Raw genomic sequence first — 18975 nt, 5'->3', positions numbered from 1 at the left:
TTAAAAATTAATTTAAGAAACTTTAATCCTCTTTTAGAATAGATTTTACTATCAATTTTATTTTTGTTTCGTTTTAGTTTTTTTTTTTGTTTTCATTTTGAATTCGTGTAAATTTCAAAAATATTTCTTGTTAATTTTGTAATTTTTCGCCTGGTTACATCATTGTGTTATCAGCTGAGACACCAGACACTGTAAGTTCGTCTGCTTTCGCACAGAAGTGGCGCTGAACCAGGACGTCTGCTGTTTACAAGAGTAAACAACCATTAGTCAATTTATTATCTTAACTGTTTATTATCACATGCGGGCAATTCTAAAGTTTGATAGAATTTAAAATTAAAAAATATATTTAAATTCAGAGTAAGTACTTATTTAAAAACAAATTATGTAACTTAAAAAATGGTAAAAATACAATTTCTCGCTTTTTTACAGATCAAGTTAAATAAAAATTAAATAATGAGCTCGTCAAATGTGCCATTCTTGGAATTTTACAATGGATATAAAATGCCAATACTTGGCCTTGGAACGTACATGGTAAGATAAAAATATATTTACTTTACTATATAATTAAAAAAAAAATTATTGAATTAGAATATTAATTTAATTCAGAATTTAAAATTATTACAGTCTAAAGAAGGAGAAGTTCTAGAAGCTGTAAAATTTGCAATTGAAAATGGATATCGTCACATTGACACAGCATTTGTTTATGAAAATGAAAAAGAAGTTGGCGAAGCAATTAGAGAAAAAATAAAAGACGGAACAGTGAAAAGAGAAGATATTTTTGTAACTACAAAGGTAAAAATTAAAATCACTTTCTATACCCAAATTAATTATTAATATTAAATATAAGAAAATTCGAAAATTCAATATATGAACCTAATTAAATTTTATTATACAAATTTTCAGCTAGCGAATGTTTTTCATAAAGAAAATCTTGTTGTACCGGCTTGTAAGAAATCTTTAGAAAATTTAGGTCTAAATTATGTTGATTTATATCTCGTCCATTGGCCTATTGCTCAAAAGGTAAAAAAAAATTTAATTAATAACTAGCAAAAAATACACGCGTGAAAACAATATTATATTATTAATTTAAATAAAGTAAATTTTTATTATTTTTTTCTACAATTCAATTAAAATCTTCAACAATTGTATTAAATCAATTGAAATTGGAACATTATTTTTAAATTTGTTAAACATTAATAAAAATGTTAATTTGTATCAACAGGAAGGAGAAGAATTAAATCCAAAAGACGCGGATGGAAATGTAATTTTATCTGATGTAGATTATTTAGAAACTTGGAAAGGAATGGAAGAATGTTCCCGTTTAGGACTTGCGCGAAGTATCGGCGTTTCCAATTTTAATTCAGAACAAATTACTAGACTTATGGAAAATTCAACAATAAAACCTGTTAACAATCAAGTAATTAATCTATTTAATTTGAAATTTTTTTTTTAAATTTATATTCTTTTTAATTAATTATCTTTTTTCAGGTTGAAGTTAACATAAATCTTAATCAAAAGAAATTAATTGAATTTTGCAAAACAAAAAATATAACAATCACTGCATATTCGCCATTGGGTCGACCAGGAAATCGTCACGGTATTAAAAATTCATTGGACAATCCAAAACTTCTTGAGATTTCAAAAAAATATCACAAAACACCTGAGCAAATTGCCTTTAGATTTTTGGTAAAAAAAATTTAATTTATTTATTATTTAATTTGTTTTAAATTAGTTTTCAATTTTTTTTGTTTCTTACATTCTTAGTTACAAGAGGGTGTTGCTCCTATTCCAAAATCGGTGACTAAATCTCGTATAAAAGAGAATTTTGATATTTTTGATTTTGAATTAACAAAAGAAGAAATGAGTGTAATCGAATCTATTGGAACCGAAGAAAGAGTTTGTGGTTACCTTGAGTAAGTATATAAATTTGAATTCACATTAATTTTACAATAAAATAAATATAATATAAATATATTATTCTTTTTCAGGGCAAAAAATAGCAAATACTATCCATTCAATATTCCTTTCTAGCGTTTTTGGAATTTTATAAAAAAATATTAACACAGTCACAATAAATTTGTTTGAACGATAAGAAGCGTATTTTCTTTATTCTCTTGTATAAATATTTTATTGTTCGAGAATAAAATGCGTAATTAAAAACAATAGAGGAAACCAGGAAAACCGCGGGTCCATACCACAAGTATAAGTTTTTTTATTATCATTATTGATAAGACTTAAATATAAATTAGAATTTTGAAAATAAAAAACCTTCAGTTCTTAAAGTATTTTAATTCAGACAAGCATTCTTTTAAAAAAGTGAAACATTTTGAAATATGGGTTCGAAAATACCTTTTATAGAATTTAATAATGGAAAAAAAATGCCAGCAATTGGCTTGGGAACATTTCAGGTAAAATATTTTATATATTGTAATTTTTGAAGTGAAAACAAATAATACGAAAATAAATTCCATTGCAAGTCTAAACCGAATGAAGTAGAAGAAGCTGTTAAAAACGCCATTGATATAGGATATAGATGCATAGACACTGCATTTTTTTATCAAAATGAGACTGAAATTGGAAAAGCTATTCGAGCGAAAATTCAAGATGGAACAATTAGAAGAGAAGATATTTTTGTTACCACAAAAGTAAATTGTCCTTATGTATTATGTTTTACAGTGATAAATTCATATTATATTGATAATATTTTAGCTTTGGAATACTTTTCATAAAGAAAATCAAGTGGTTCCAGCTTGTAGGGAATCTTTAAAAAATCTCGATTTAGATTACGTTGATCTTTACTTAATGCATTTTCCAATTGCCTTTAAGGTAAATTAATTCAATTTTTATAAATTTATTTACTATTTAGTTATGAATATATAAAAATAGATTTTAATTAAATAGGAAGGTGATGAATTACTTCCACGTGATTCTGATGAAAAAATAATAGCAACCGATACAGATTACATTGAAACATGGAAAGGAATTGAAGAATGTTCTCGTTTGGGACTCGCGAAAAGTATTGGCGTCAGTAATTTTAATTCTGAACAAATAACAAGATTATTATCAGCGGCAACTGTAAAACCAGTCAATAATCAAGTAATTTAAAAAAAAGGAATTCCAATTTTTGAAAATTCTGTAATACTTGAAATTAATTTAATATTTAAAATAATACAGGTGGAGCTTAACATCAATATTAATCAAAAGAGATTATTAGAATTTTGCAAGAATAATAATATAACGATAACTTCATATAGTCCACTTGGAAGACCCGGTACAACTGCAATTTATGGAGACAAAGGAATACCAAATTTTTTGGAAAATTCAAAAGTTATTGAAATTGCACAAAAATATAATAAAACACCAGCACAAATTGCCTTACGATTTATTGTAAGTTTATATTCCAGAATTGTTTTTTTAAAATTTTTAACATTGAAAACAAACAAAATGAAGATATCAAATTTTTTCTATTTTATAAAATACAAATATATATTTCCAGTTACAAATTGGTGCTGCTATTATTCCAAAATCAGTAACGAAATCGAGAATAAAGGAGAATTTTGAAATTTTTGATTTTCAACTAACAGACAATGAAATGAAAACTCTCGAATCTTTGGAAACTGGAAAACGACTTACAACGTTGGAAGAGTAAGTGTTTTTTTAAAAATAAAATTTTTCTATTATTCAAAATTAATGTTTTTTTAAAATTATATTTTATTTCTAGTTTTGTATTCTTTAAAAAAAAAAAAATTATTGTATTTCAGTTTGAAAAATCATAAATACTATCCTTACGGAATTCCATTTTAATTAACTAATATATAAAACGACAAAAAGGAAATACCTAAGGGATAATGAAAATCGCAACAATTGGAAATTTTTATTAATTATTGTTATATAAAAAAAAAATATCTAATGTTCATTATATTTTAGAAGGGTATCTTTATAATTGTTACTTTTTATCTAAATAAACAAATTTTTTTACTCACATTTGGTAAATTCTATATCATAATCCTCGAAGATATATATTTGACAGTTATTTTTATCATTATTAATTGGTTTAACTGTCCAATATTATTATATAACACTATTGTTTAAAATAATTAATTAAAAATTCACTTCACACTAAAAACACCTGAACAGTTCACAATTAAATTACACTGAGAAATTATAACTGCATATGTTTATTAATTAATTTTAACCTCAACTTTTGTTTACGTTTCCAAAACCGAAACAAATGGAAACCGCAAATCTGCAAATTTTATTAAAACTTTTTATTATTTTCTGTTTATTAATAAACGAAATTTAATTTTAATTAATAACTTCAAAATTCCTTATCGCATATTTAATCGCGTAAAAATTAATTTGTTAAAAAACCAAACTCCGTAAACAACGAAGACTGATTTTTAAACAACAGAACTTACAAAAAACAATTTTTTTTACATCACACACGTAAATAATCTTTATTCTTGAGTTTATTCTCTTCGAAATTATTATAATTAGAGCAATAATCGCACGCAATTACAATAATAACGGGTTTTGCTTTTGTTTATTTTTCTGACACCGGAAGTAAAAAACAATTTATGTTTAAAAAATGTTTCGTTTTTATTAACGACAGATGTCGCAACATCATAAAGTTACATTTTAAATTATTACGTTAAAAGTAGGCAGTGAAAATTTATATTGTTGCACACGCACTCGGAAAAATAATTAGTTTAATTAATTTTACATATATTACACACGTATGAAAGTTTCATTACTGTCATAAACTGGAAAGTAATAGAGAAAAAACAAGAATTTTTTATATCGAAATGAATTTCTTCAAAACAATAATAAACAAATGGAGGCGTCTTTTATCCTAACCTAACTTTTTTCTTCTATGACGTTCAATTTGATTTTATTGGATTTTTCACTAAAGGAACTATAATCTATGATATTTTGAAAAATTATAATATTTGTCACAAATGGAAAAATTATATATAATAATGAACTAAAAGTGGAAAAATAGTACTGAGAAATAAAAAAAAAATAAACACGCTCTTTTCTTCTTTGCAAAAAAAAAACGGTGAGTCTTTATAATTATTGATACTTTATTATTATAAGAACGAGGGTGGGGGGGGGGAAATCGGAAATTGTTTCCCTTTATATATTGTGAATCATAAAATCGGATATAATTCAGAAATGGGGAAATACGTCTTTAAAATTCTATTCTTCAAATTTGTCAAAAGCAGGTAGTTGCCACCAGCAGAAATTGTTCAATTTCTGAATTTCGGTTTTCCCCAAAAAGTATAGTACTGAAGTAATACTGAATTATTATTATTACGTTCCATTGTACCTAATATCCATGGTTTAACCTATAAAGATTTATTTATTGCACCATGCAAAATCTACCAGAAAAATTGTTAAATGTATTTTTTTATTCCTTAATTTAATTTTTTTTTTAATATTGATTAAAATTTACTTAAAATTAATTAAATTAATTTAATTTAATTAAAATAACTGTTTTTTATATCCATAATGATTATTGTTACATTATTTTTATTTATTACATTTTGAATAGTGAATTAGCATCTGGTGTTTGATTTACGTTTTTTTTTTTTTTGAAAATGGCCAACTCCCCCTTCTTGACATGTTTGTATTTTTCAAGTGCATCCATTAACGAATTATACATTTTTTTTCCCACGACTCGAAACAGAAAAGCGGAACATTTTTCCTATACATTTTACGATTTACGACGCTTTTTAGTGTCAACTTAATTTCGTCCTGATTTTTCTCGGGTTCAAATGTCAAAGTAATATAACTCTTTATAACTTTTTTTTTAAAAAATCTGTTTTCCCTTAATTATATCTACTTCAGGAACTAATTTTCCATTATTAAATTGTAAACTAAATTCTATTATTATTATTATTATTATTATTTATTATTTTTATTCTATTATATTATTATTATTCATTTAGTAGGTTTTGATTTTTAAACACTTAAATTATTATTTCCTAATTTGTATAATTTAATAAAAAAATTTTCATAGAAGCAGCTTAGAAGTCAAATTATAATGAAAGGAAAAAAAAAGAGACAGGATTTATAAATCATTAAAAAGGAAGAATTAATTTTTCTTATTATAATAATTAGATGACATGAATTTTGATGTTGGACCGACGAATACTCAGAATGGAGGAAACGGAAGAAACGATGGCATGACGATGTCGCGACGTCAAAGGCTCTTCCAATCTTTCTCACCCTTTCTTGCATCAGCAGCATATCTTGTCGTGAACTCGAAACTGACAGCTACTTTCTTGACAGGCAGAGTCTACTTTGTAGTATAGTCCAACCACCATTTCGTCGTCTTTATGTATATACAGATTGACAAGGCAAGTGAGAAAGAAAAATTTTTCCCTTTGACAAAAAGCATCAAACATAATTAGTACAAATTTTTCCTGACATATGTTCTTTTTTCGTTATTTTTACTTTCACAGTATATGGGATTTTAAAAAAGTATTGCAAATGAAACTATAAAAAATTAGCATTTTTTCTTTTGTATTTCGTAAATATAAAAGTTCAATTTTTGATAATTTGTAATTTTAATTTTTGGATGGATTATTTTAATTATTTATAGATTAAATCGTTGCATTTTATTTTAATCTATTTTTTAGTTAAAATAATATCCTAACAATTTATTATTTAACAAAACGAAATAAAATTTTATTTTTTAGTTAAAATAATATCCTAACAATTTATTATTTAACAAAACAAAATAAAATTTTATTTTTTAGTCAAAATTTTATTCTTTACGGGAAAAGAAAAAAACTTGCTCCTTTTTTACGTATTTGTAAATGTAAAGTTATTTGATCGCAAAAAGAAGGACTGATGAAAGGGGAGGGAAGCAAAACTTGAAAAAAAAGGAATCATGTGAACCGGATTTTTAGCAGACAGCTGCGACATTCCGTGTTTTATTTTATTATATGCTCTAATCGAAAAACTCTTTCTTTTAGGATTTTTCGTTTTTTTTCTTTTTGGAAATGCACATAATTATCGAATTTAATTCATAATCTACATTTCAGTAGAATTGAAATTTCACACTTCCGGTTAGAAAAATCTTTTTTTTTCGGGTCATTTTTTCGATTTTTGAATAATTAATTAGGTGTGATAAAATCGTTTACATGAAAGGAAATTTAAAATCAATTATTTTTGTTTCTCGTCCTAAATTATCGTTTTCTTAGCGCAAGCGGTGAAAGAAGTCCTGACCCATCATCTAGTGGAGAGACATCTCCTCCCCTTTTTGTGACCTTTAGAACTTTAGAGAAGGGTCGAAAGAAGAAAATGGACGAAGTAGAATTTTAAAAAATGCCGCCGACGCCACCGCGACGATCGCCTCATCAATCATTATAACCGAAAAAAATTGAGAATAATTTCTTTCGGATATTGTTTTATTTAAAAAAAAAACGAAATTTTTTAATATTTCAATTTTCTTGAGTTTGGATACATATATACATTTAAGAATACATAAATTATCAATTTTGGCAAATTAAGCCATTCAAAACAGAATCTCTATTTTTGTGACGATTTACGATGAACGGAAGAAAAGGGGTAGTGATAATTATTATTATATTTTCCCGTCATTCATATTTTTTTTTCTCTTCTTTATGTGGAACATGTGGAATCTTATCTCCATAAACGTGTTATATTTTCGACTACTCATTTTTTTTTATAAGGATTACGCATTACTTTTTCTTGGTCTTGAAACTAAAAAATTGATTCAAAATTTCATTTGTTATTTTATTAACAAACTAGCAAAATTAAACGCGCGCCAAATTGAGTATTTCATTTTTTGTTATAAAGAAATTAAAGATTAATATTATCAATAATAATTTAATTTATTAGAATATTATTACATATTAAATGATAATAATGAAAATTATATGTTTACAGGCCTCGGATTATACGACTTTTTCCGACTTTTTTCAAAAATATGACTTTTATCGACTTATTTTAATAAAATGCGACATTTTTTTTTACATTTGAAAAAAAATGTAAATAAAATACATTTTTTTAGTATAAAATTGATATCTTCTTCAGATCTTCTTCAATTCAATTATTTAACAAATTTTGAACTAAAATGATTCTTCACTAAATTAATTATTTTTAATAATTTTAATGAAATACATCACAAATTCAATTATATCAAAATTATTTTTCAATTAAAATTTTTATGAAATTTAACAATTGTTTATAATTTAAAAAAAAATATCACAATAAAATTGAATTATTTTTTAAAAATTTCAATTCAAAATAAATTAAAATTCAATTATTACCCGAAATTTTAATTCAAAATCAATTAAAAATCCAATAATTATAAAAATTTTCAATTTAAAATTTAATTATTTAACAAGTTTTCAATTTAAAATGAAATAAAATTCAATTATTTTCTAAAATTTCTATTTAAAATTAATTATCCAAATTTTCAATCAAAAATGAACTTCAATTAAATTATTATCCAAAATTTCAATTAAAATTCAATTATTTCCTAAAATTTTCAATTCAAAATGAATTGAAATTCAATTATTTTCCAAATTTAAAATCAAATAAAATTTAATTATTCTCAAAAATTTGAATTCAAAATTAATTGAATTTTCAATAATTTGAATTTAAAAGCATCTAAAATTTAATTATTTCTAAAATTTTCCATCGAAAATTTTTTTTTTGAAATTTAATAATTTCAATTATAACTCTAAGGAAATTCAATTATTTTTAACTATTTTAATAATATTCTTTGAAAATTCAACTATCTGAAACCATTTTTCAATTAAAAATGATTTTCAAATTATTGTATTTTGTCCATTAATTAATTAATTAATTAATTAATTAAGTAATTTTTCTAATAATTTTTTAGTGAAATTATCTAAAATTTTAATTAAAAATCACTTAAAGTTACAATTAATTTCAAAAATCTCAATTTTAAATCTTTGAAAATTCAATTAAATTTAAAAAATGTTTTCCAAAAATTGTTTGATAAATTATTTTTAGTTCTGTAAAATTTAATAATTGTTTGAAAATTAACAATATCTTTTGAAATTTAATTATTTCTAAAAATTTCAACTTTAACCCTTCGAAAAGGATTATTATTAAAAAAAAATTTCTATTTAAAAATCTGTAAAATATTTTTTTGTTAAAATAAAAAACAAATCCACTTTTTTTGGAATTTAATTCGACTAAAACAACTTTTTGTGTCTTTAAGTTGATTCGAGGCCTGTGTTTTTATAATTAATATTTAATAGGTATTCGTTGGCCCCTGGTACCTTAAAAATTAATTTTTAAAAATAAATTTTTTTCAAATTACTATCTTGTACGAAATTTCTTGGCGCATCTTTTTTCTCATCATAAATTTTTTGTATTTGTATACAATTTTTGAATCAATATACAACTTTAAAAAAAATTTCGTTGCTAAACGTTGTGTACTTCAGCTACGTGAATTGAATTTTCGAATTTGGAATTTTAAAGAAACTTATTTCGAAATTTGGAAACACAATTATACAACTTTGGCGAAAATGAGAAAAAATATTGTCAAAATTTGACACGTCATAAGATTACTATTCAAAAAAACACGTAAAATCAGAAAAGGCCAACTTCAAGTTAGGACAGAAGGACAGACCAAGCATTTTATTATTATATAATATAATATGTATTTGTTTATAGCAAATATATAACTTATTTGATTCAACTAGAAATTATTTTGTTTCAAGTAAATATTAATTTAATATAATAGGAAATCAAATAAATTTTTTTTTTCACTTTTAGTAGTAAAAAAAAATTATTTGATTCAAATAGAAATTATTTTGCTTCAAGTAAATATTAATTAATATTTACTTATTTATTTATTTTAATATTAATTAATTAATTTATTTTTTGAATTCAACAAAATTTTTTTACCTATTTTCGTAGTCGAATCACAGTATATGAGTAAAGAATTCTATAATTAAAGACCAAAACGGAAAATGCGTTTTTGGAATAAATTTTTTAATTTAAATATTAAAACTATGAATAATTTTCAAAATGTATAACTAAAACTTTGAAAATAGGCGTGGGAATCATTAATATAATGCGCAAAAGCGAGACGCCGATTTTCCGTCAGTCAACCATTAATCTCTGACGACTCTTGACAGTTGTGGTTTCAATTTTCCTAGAATTTATTCTTATATGTCCATACGTAAATTAATCTAATCGCTAATTAAGTCTATTTCAATCTTTCTCAAAACAATTTTACCATTGTATACATATTTCTCAAAATATTGTCAAATTGAACAAAAAAGGATTTTTTTTTTGTTAATTCTTTGATAAAAATTATTCATAATTTAAAAAAATATAAATTTCCATTTGTTTTTTTTTGCTATAATTTGAAAATTTCTAAAAGAAAACAAAAAATTGAAAACAAAATTTTAATTAAAATTTACACTTTTTTTCTCTTCTTTTTATTAAAAATTTGTCTTCCACTAAAGATAATGGACTTTAAAAAGTCAAAAGTGAGAGATTAATAGTGACAGAATTTCGATGATAGGGAGAGAGTGATTTACGGCAAGTGTCAAAAGGAAGATATTCTTAAAAATTACTTTGAGACGCACCACTGGAAAGCGGAAGTACGGTGTGAATCTGTCGTTAAAAAGACATATACAAAAACCCTATGGATGCTGCGGCTTTATTCTCTTATGTGCATATATATATATATTTCGGAAGATTTGTCATTTTTTTAATTTTCAACATTTTTTTTCTCCTAATTTTCATTGAGAAAAATTTCATTCACAATTCTATAATATGAAGCTCGTTTTTGATATTTAAAAAATTAAAAGAGAAAATATTCAATATATTTTAGGTTTGTTATTTCAATTTTCAAAATTCGTTTTTTAATTTTTATTGAGAGAAACATTTATAATTTTATATTATAAAGCTCTTGATCTTGATATTTTTTTTTATAAAAATTAGAAAAAGAAATATATTTCAAATTTTTCATTTTTTCAATTTTCAAAATTCATTTTTTAATTTTCATTGAGGGAAATTTAATTAATATTTATTATGAAGCTCAATTTTGATATTCTTTCTATAAAAATTAGAAGAAAAAATACCATAGTTTTTTTTCCATTTTTATATGGGCGGAGTTCCTACCTGTGAAAGTATTTTGCTTCGCACCAATAGAGAGACAGGTTTTTCTTTGCGTGGAGATATTCTATCTTTCAAAGCATCCCGTAAAAATGGCTTTTTCCATTTTGAAATTTGTTCTTTCTTTTTTGTTGAAATTTAAAATTAATATTTCAATTATTTATATCAATTATGCTATATAATCTTTATTAATTTATATTAATCATTATTTGGAGTTTTTTCCGATTTTGTAGAGAAAATTGTTCCTATAGGCTTTATTTAAAAAAAAAAGCTTCTGTACAATCTTAAAAGCTTTTTTTTTACATTTATATTGAATCTTCTTAAAAGAAAAAAGCAATGAATCTTTCGACGACACGATTGAAAAGAGAGAAATTTCACGATATACGTTTCCTGGGTTCAAAAGTTACGCGTGCCTTCTATTAATTCTTAAATTCCAAGAATCAAAATCGAAATTCTGTTTTTGAACTATTTTTTTTCGAAACTTAAGACTTAATTAATATTTTGTATATACGAAAAAAAATTTTTGTATGAAAAAAATTGTTTCTTTTTTGAAAATTTAAAAAAAAAAAAGTAAAGAAATCATTAACTAAAATTTTTTTTTTCTAAATTAAATCCAGGGGGTAAGGGATGTTCTTTTGCTCTCCTGCATCGCTTTTTATGTTGTGTAGGGTGTACCAACTGTTTAAAGGGAGAAAAAAACGCCCCTTCAAATGGTTGAGAGTTGAAAAATTAAGGATAGTCCCCACATAATTCATCTCAGCAGGAGAGCACCTCTCTTCTTTATATTTGGGTAATATAGTAGTTCCACTTTTTTAGCATCCTGGACATTGTCCATTTTTGCGGTCTTTGTTGCCGACATTTTTTCAAGAACTTTACGTATTTTTCTTTTTATTTTCCATTTCCTCTCATTATTTTACATCTATAGAAATATGCGGAAATTCAGTTTTTCTCAAGAATTTTAATTTCATTGTTTTCTATTTTATTTTTTTTTTTTTACAATTATTATTTTGTTATAATTTCTCATTTTTTAATTTTATAATTTTATAATTTCTCATTATTAATTTTTTCGCATAATTAAAATAATAATTATATAATTAAATTGGATTTTTTATTCTAAATTTTCTCAACAAAAGTTTAGCAAAAAAACTGATTTTTTATTTACAATTTTTATTCAGTGTAATAACAATAAGCATTCTAGAGATGTGACATTGCTACTGTAATAAAAAGAAATATTATAATTCACTCCCATCATGCACCTTACGAAGACGTCTGGTGAACACATGTCTCATTCTCATTATCGTCCATTAAGAAATTATGTCCTTTTCTATACATATATATTCCGTTCTGGCCAAAGAGTATATCGTCAAAATATTAAGCAAACTAAATGTCTCACTTCGGAATAAATTAAGCCAAATTTCATATATATATAAATTTGCGCCAATCCAAAGGCTCATTTAGAAATTTCAAACCACCCGTGAATGAATTAGTATATATACAATTATTTTTGACATAAATTTAAATAAACAGAAATTTAAATTTAATTAAATAAATCTATAATCAAAAATTAATTATTTTTTCTTAATTTATTTCGAAATGTGTGAATAAGATATAAAATTAATTTGTTAAAATTTCCATTTGGCAGAATTTTATTGGCTAAATTTTATTTTTAGCCGAATTTCCATTTCTTCGAATTATTATATAACAGAAATTACATTTAACCGAATTTCTGTATTATAGAATTGTTACTTAAACGAATTTTTATTTTACAGGCTTTTTATTTCATTGAATTCGAATTTTACATTTTTATTTCATTGAAATCGCAAATTTAATTAAATTTTTTAAAATTTAATTTCTTTCATTTCATGAATTTAAATTTGACAGACTTTTTATTTCATGAAATTCGAATTTGACATAGGTAATTATTATTAGCTTAAATTTTAATTTTAGACAGAAAAGAATTTTTATTTTACAGAAAGAATATTAGAAAGAATTGTTTTCGAGACAAAATTTTTATTTGTACTAATTTCCATATTACAGAATTCTTAGACAAATAATTAAATAATTCAATAGTAAAAGAAATAATAATTAATAATTAAAAACAATAAATAAATAATAATAATAATAATTGAATATTTAAAGACAAATATTTATTCGGACAAGTAAAAAGTCTGTTTATAAAAATCCAAATTTTTGAGAATTCTGTAAATTAATATAAATTTTTGAACAAATAAAAATTCGACTAAACGTTAATTATTCAAAATAATGAAATTCTAACTAATGTAAATTTTAACAAAGCCTTGGTTTGAATGGACCAAAATAATATTTTTCGATCACTTATTAGAAATGTTTATTAAGTCAAATAAATTAAAATTTCGGCTCTTTTTGTAATTTTAAATTTCGTTATCAAAAAAATCATTAATTTTTTTAGGCAAAATCGAAATTTTAATTATTTGATTCAAACAAGTGGTAGGGAAAAAAATTAATTTATTTTGAATATAAAATTTTCTTTAAATTAAAATATTACTCGAACTATATTTATTATTGTAATTATTATAATTCTAATATTCTTTCTGTAAAATAAAAATTTATAAATTATTTTAAATGACTAATGTAATAAAAATTTGATGAAATAATAATTTTTTAAAACTCAAAATTCAATGAAATAAAAAGTCCGTACAATTCAAATTTTATGAATTAAAAAATTAGTAAATTGATAAACAATTTTGTAATATAGAAATTCGGTTAAATGCAATAAATGGAAATTCTGTTAAATATGTAATTAATTAGAAAAAAATTAAAATTTCAGCTGAAATTAAATTCAAAAAATAACGAAATACTGACAAATGAAAATTGTAACAAATTTATTTTAAAGTTTATTCACGCTTATTTTATTTAGAGGTTATTTCATCAGTAATAATTATTAAACAATAATAAAATCATTACGGGTGGTCTTGATTTTCATTTGAATCAATATTTCAGAACTTTTAGTCAAAATGTTATTTTTCTCTGAATATGAAAGCGGTTTTTTTTACCCTTATACATTTCTGATAGTTTAAAGTCAGTGGAATTTAAATAAACTCAAACCACAGTGTTGGAAGTTTTTTGCTCAACTATATATCGCCCTTTTGTATTTACAGAGAGAGAGAAAGAAAGAGAGCAAAAAAAAAAGACGATGCGTTGGTCCCGCAGGGCGATTTCTTGGAACAATAAACAATCGGTGACAGCGGAAGTTGAAATACAAAGACGTGTAAGTTGGAAAACTATTCTTTTAAAATTGAAATATAAAATTTTATGGTTCTTCGCTTTTTCGTCCTATAATAAAAAAAAAAAAGAAAAAAAAATGTTAAGGGCCTGAAAAATTATTTTATTTATATATTAATATATAACTATAGTGAAAAAATAGTTAAAAATAAGGTTTATCACTTTAATCCCTTAGTATATTAGGGTGCGGGTATATTTAATACTTGAATAGGCATTCTAATGACAATTTTTGGGGAAAACCAAAAATTTTCATTTTTGAATGGATACTTTGCTGGTGGCAATATATTTATACCTGCAAAATGACAAAGATTTTTCACACCATGCGATACGCGCTGAGAGAAACATTTTCCAGAGGACCAATTTTTATTGGACCGGTATAATCCAACCACACTTATTGTATTATTTCCAGAGGCAAAAATTTAGTACCAGCTAAGTCATCATATAATAATAATTGTTTAAAAGCTCATTTCAATATTGAAAATGAAAATAAGGTCGAGTCTAATTTTTTTTTTTCGTTACATACAGACAATTATTTACCGATAAAATTTTATTTCTTCTATATAATTTTATGAAAAACTTCATTTTTCTTTTTATTTACATTTTGGAATTATAATCAGAATTAAATGTTCCTAAAATAATTTTTATCAGGAAAAATTAATATTGATAAATTTACAAAAAATTGCGCCGGAACTATTTTAATTTATTTTTCAGTACCTACTATTATTTTTAATAATTTTTTTATTATTATTTTAGTAATTTTTTATTTATTATTTTTAATAATTTTTTTATTTATTATTTTTCAATAAAAATAAATTATTAAGAAAAATTTTATTAATTTCAATTAGTGATTAAATTAAATTTATTTAGTAATTAACAATAAGGAAATCAAATTTAAAAAGTCAGTGACTAATTCACATTTATAGAGAGGGAAGAAATTTTTTATATATATATGAAAAAGTCAAGGTTAATTGGTCTTTGAATTGAATGTATATCATAAATTGATATTGCGCGGGTCAAATCTGGAAAACATGTGTAGAATATTGCCGTGAGAGACTTTCCTGATAGATTTTAACGTGACCTGAATCTCATTAAAAGGTATATGCCTTATGCAGTTTTATAGTTTTGGGCACGTGGTCTCCAAATTTTTTCCACTTTATATGGCATTCAACAGACGTTCAACATATGTTTACCAGAAGTGAGTATTTCGGCAAAGGTTAGTTTTACCGGATAGGTATCCCATAAACATCAGCATAAACAGGTAGCACGTGTTGCCCCCATCAACGACCAGATGAGACCGTAAAATTTCCCACTTAATACTTGTGAGGATTTTTGCCCCTCAGGATTTTTGTCAAGTGAAGGACTTATGTGCAAAAAAAAGGGTTTGCTTTATCAAAAAAAAAAAAGGAAAAAAAAACCAACAACCTTGATTTTCCATGTGGTTAACTGAAAACCCCTTTTTTCTTATTGAAAAATATTACTTCAAAAAAAAATTACTTTTAAAAAAAAAATTATAAATATTTAATTAAATTTAGAAAATATTTTTTTATTTATTTTTTATGCCTAGAATAAATATTAAAAAAGATATTTAAAATTATTAATAAGGAATATAAAGTACAGTAAATTATTATTATTATTTTATTCGGGGATATATATCTGATGTCCTTGGAAAATATATTCCTGAAAAGTCACTTTTCGACTTATAGGAAATTGAGAATTTGCACTGAAAACAAAATGAGAATTTACTCACGCTTCTGAATTTGTTCAGCAGCCCCTGTAGCTACCTATATAAGTGGATTACTTGTTTTCATAATATTATTTCACATCCCTCTGTAAAATCCCCTTTAAACATTACCGATTTTTTTTTTTTTTTGCTCGACCAGACGTGAAACTTATAAATATTGTTTATTTCACGTGATTCTTATATACTTTCTGCAATCACAAACATGCATTTTGACTTCTTAAGAGGATTTAAGAAACATTAAACTCGAAACTTAGAATAAATAAAAATAAAGTAATAAATCATTCACTAATAAAGGATACGGAAAATTTTATTTCATAAATTATGAAAATTTTATTTCACACAAATTTTATAAGATAGAAATAATTTTCATAAGACTTTTATTTTAATGTTTATAAAATATTAAAAATAAAAAATACAATTATAAATAAAAAAAATTGTATATTTTGGAATTTCGAATTTCATTTCGTAATTAAAAAAAAAACGAATAAAGTGTAAATATTTTTTTTTTTCTAAATGTGAAAATAAGTTTTATTTTTATGTATGAATGAAAATTGTGGTTTGTAATACTTTTGAAGTGAAAATAGTGTAAAATTGATGTTTATATTTCAGAAGAAAAAGCTTGTCGACAGCAACAGGTACTTTTGACAGGTGTACAATGGAGGCAGGTCGCGCTATTGTTGAGGCACTTGTTGCCATTTATAAAAATCGACAGAAAGGAAGGAAGGAAGGTACAATATCCCTTTTGTAAAATCAAGTATCTCTTTCATTCAAAAATTATTCATCGTTTAACTATAAATACCGTAAGTAACATCCAGTTTTATTATTCATTAAATTTAGAAATTTTAATTAAAAATAAAAACTCGAATTTTGAAAATCCAAAATTAAAAATTATAATTTTACCGGGTAAATTACAAATAAATAATTCTGTCATTTTTCAAATTTTGCAACTCAAAAATTATATTCTGTATTTTTATTTCAAGTTAATTGGATTTTTATTTCAAAATTATCAATCGTTTAGACCACCCTGAAAGTACATAAGTAAAATTTAGTACCTTGGAGACAACCGTGACTTTATGAACTCTTTTCCTACGTAGAATTCCTTCAGAGATAAATTCACATTTTCTTTTCAATTCTTTTTTAATTAAACTAATTTTCTTTCTTTTTTTAATAGATTCATTTTTTCTGTGGAGACTTTTTAAAATTGGAAAAATATTCTATGTGGCGGAACTTAAATCCTCAGAGCACTTCTTTTGAGAAAAATACAAAAAAAAAACCTATTGTAGAATTTATATTTTCCACCGTGAGGCAAAGAGGATAGAAATTTTGCATTTATGAGTCCTATTCGACGAACATGTGTTTGCGCTCGGTACCACATGTTTCTAATGACTATATACTGCGTCAGAAGAGGTGAAAGTTTTCTCAAATTCCAAATAGCTCAGTAAAAGTCACAATGTCCTTCAACATTATTTTGTCAGTCACCTTTTTTTTTTTCTTTTTTTTTTCCTATTTAACTCAAAAGCCATCGGAAACAAATTTGTTTCATCGTTAAGAAACGTTTGTGAGTAATATCATGCAGGTAGAAAAATAGATAGAGAACGCTTCTTCGTACTAATCAAATTTTTTTAATTTAAATGAATGGAATATGGAATTTATGCTCTAATTTGTAATTAATTTTAGATAAATTTAGAACTTATAAATTTTTGGTTATATTCTTTCGAAAATTTATTGGAAATAGAATAGAAATGGGAAAAAGGAAGGGTGTTTAGTTCACATGTATTAATTATTACCTTGCTGGTGGCAATTTGAGAATTAGAATTCTTATTTACCTGGTGACAAAGTGGGCAGGTAAAGAATAACAATCCCTGTAAACTTGAATTTTTCCTCACGTTTTTATAATTCCGATTCCGACTTATGTGTCAAATTTTCCCGCATCGCATTGAAATGAAATTTTTAACCATAGTAATTGTTCAAAAGGAAATTTTAATCAAAACTTTATTGATTATCAAAATACCGTAACATTTTCAAAATTTAATTATATTATTATATTATTATTTTTCAAAATTTATTTTTTTTAAATAATTTTTTTATTGTATATTATTTTTCTATCCGAATTTAATATTTAAACAAAAGAAAGAAATTTTTTTATAAAAAAAATTAGGTGTGAATAAATTCTTGTTCCAAAATGTGGTTTAATATTAAATGGTCGAACACTCCTTTTGAAAATATAACAGCAGAGTCTGGACTGAAATGACCAGTTTATCATTTTATATATGAATTTTCCTTTGGTGAATTTGGCAAAATGCCAAAATTTATATGTAATATATAAAATCGCATCTCAAAGCGTTTGCATCCCATAAATATATATTTCTTAAAATGATTGACAGATTATTACAAATTCCAATTGAAAATATTTTTTTTCTTTTCAAATTTCCTCACATCTCGCGCACAATATTATACCTACTTGTGCACAAAATTTATAATATACATATATAATTTGAAACAATGAATTATAGATGCGGATGTTTAATTTAGTAAATTTAATAACAAATGAATCTTATTGCTTTTTGATTTTAGATTGTGCGAGAAAACTGTATGATCTATAAATCTTGAATTACTCAATAATTTTCAATAACTTACTAAAGATTATTTTATTTATTTTTTTATTATTACAAACTATTTTAATAATAAATTAATTATTATTTAATATTTATTATTTTTTATAATAATCTAACATAGACGGTCATATTTTAAATAATAGTCAAGGAAAAAATTATTTTTTTAACTAATTATTTTTATTCTAAAAATATTTTTTTTTCGCAGGTGAATTCGTTGCT

The 18975-nt window shown here is 23.7% G+C and overlaps 3 protein-coding genes across 4 annotated transcripts; all 3 read left to right on the top strand.

The window, feature by feature from the left end:
* Positions 1-186: 186 nt before the first annotated feature.
* On the top strand, positions 187-2136 carry LOC127288548 (aldo-keto reductase family 1 member B1-like). Its single transcript, XM_051316063.1, has 8 exons — positions 187-357; positions 430-531; positions 625-792; positions 904-1020; positions 1223-1417; positions 1489-1686; positions 1765-1913; positions 1989-2136. The coding sequence occupies exons 2-8, from the start codon at positions 454-456 to the stop codon at positions 2029-2031; spliced, it is 948 nt and encodes a 315-aa protein (XP_051172020.1). The 5' UTR covers positions 187-357; positions 430-453; the 3' UTR covers positions 2032-2136.
* A 76-nt stretch (positions 2137-2212) lies between these two features.
* LOC127288547 (1,5-anhydro-D-fructose reductase-like) lies at positions 2213-3982 on the top strand. Its single transcript, XM_051316061.1, has 7 exons — positions 2213-2408; positions 2478-2645; positions 2710-2826; positions 2902-3096; positions 3175-3387; positions 3497-3645; positions 3762-3982. Exons 1-7 carry the CDS (start codon positions 2334-2336, stop codon positions 3802-3804), a joined length of 960 nt encoding a protein of 319 aa, XP_051172018.1. The 5' UTR covers positions 2213-2333; the 3' UTR covers positions 3805-3982.
* Positions 3983-6023: 2041 nt separating this feature from the next.
* LOC127288552 (uncharacterized) lies at positions 6024-17541 on the top strand. 2 transcript variants are annotated; one of them, XR_007844059.1, is made up of 4 exons: positions 6024-6366; positions 14283-14386; positions 16751-16941; positions 17313-17531. XR_007844059.1 is itself a non-coding variant. In XM_051316067.1 (3 exons), exons 1-3 carry the CDS (start codon positions 15583-15585, stop codon positions 17457-17459), a joined length of 351 nt encoding a protein of 116 aa, XP_051172024.1. In that variant the 5' UTR covers positions 15389-15582; the 3' UTR covers positions 17460-17541. The 2 variants fall into 2 exon arrangements, 1 of the variants encoding a protein (XP_051172024.1); XM_051316067.1 differs by lacking the exons at positions 6024-6366; positions 14283-14386 and adding an exon at positions 15389-15595 and having other exon boundaries at positions 17313-17541.
* Positions 17542-18975: the final 1434 nt, after the last annotated feature.

Source organism: Leptopilina boulardi, unplaced genomic scaffold, assembly GCF_019393585.1.
Source record: "Leptopilina boulardi isolate dan_hultmark-lab unplaced genomic scaffold, ZJU_Lbou_2.1 LbouV2_392, whole genome shotgun sequence".
In the NCBI taxonomy this organism is placed as follows: Eukaryota; Metazoa; Arthropoda; class Insecta; order Hymenoptera; family Figitidae; genus Leptopilina; species Leptopilina boulardi.
Note: the sequence above shows the minus strand (reverse complement) of the source record. Positions and strands in the feature narration are given on the sequence as shown.

Bases quoted from the DNA above. Each gene is read 5' to 3' on its own strand.
- LOC127288547 (XM_051316061.1), top strand. From the start codon at position 2,334: ATGGGTTCGAAAATACCTTTTATAGAATTTAATAATGGAAAAAAAATG. The intron at 3,097-3,174 runs GTAATTTAAAAA...AAAATAATACAG, and splicing joins TAAAACCAGTCAATAATCAA to GTGGAGCTTAACATCAATAT. The intron at 3,646-3,761 runs GTAAGTGTTTTT...ATTGTATTTCAG, and splicing joins CGACTTACAACGTTGGAAGA to TTTGAAAAATCATAAATACT.
- LOC127288552 (XM_051316067.1), top strand. The intron at 16,942-17,312 runs GTAAGTAACATC...TTTTTTTAATAG, and splicing joins ATCGTTTAACTATAAATACC to ATTCATTTTTTCTGTGGAGA.
- LOC127288548 (XM_051316063.1), top strand. From the start codon at position 454: ATGAGCTCGTCAAATGTGCCATTCTTGGAATTTTACAATGGATATAAA. The intron at 1,021-1,222 runs GTAAAAAAAAAT...TTGTATCAACAG, and splicing joins ATTGGCCTATTGCTCAAAAG to GAAGGAGAAGAATTAAATCC. The intron at 1,418-1,488 runs GTAATTAATCTA...ATCTTTTTTCAG, and splicing joins TAAAACCTGTTAACAATCAA to GTTGAAGTTAACATAAATCT.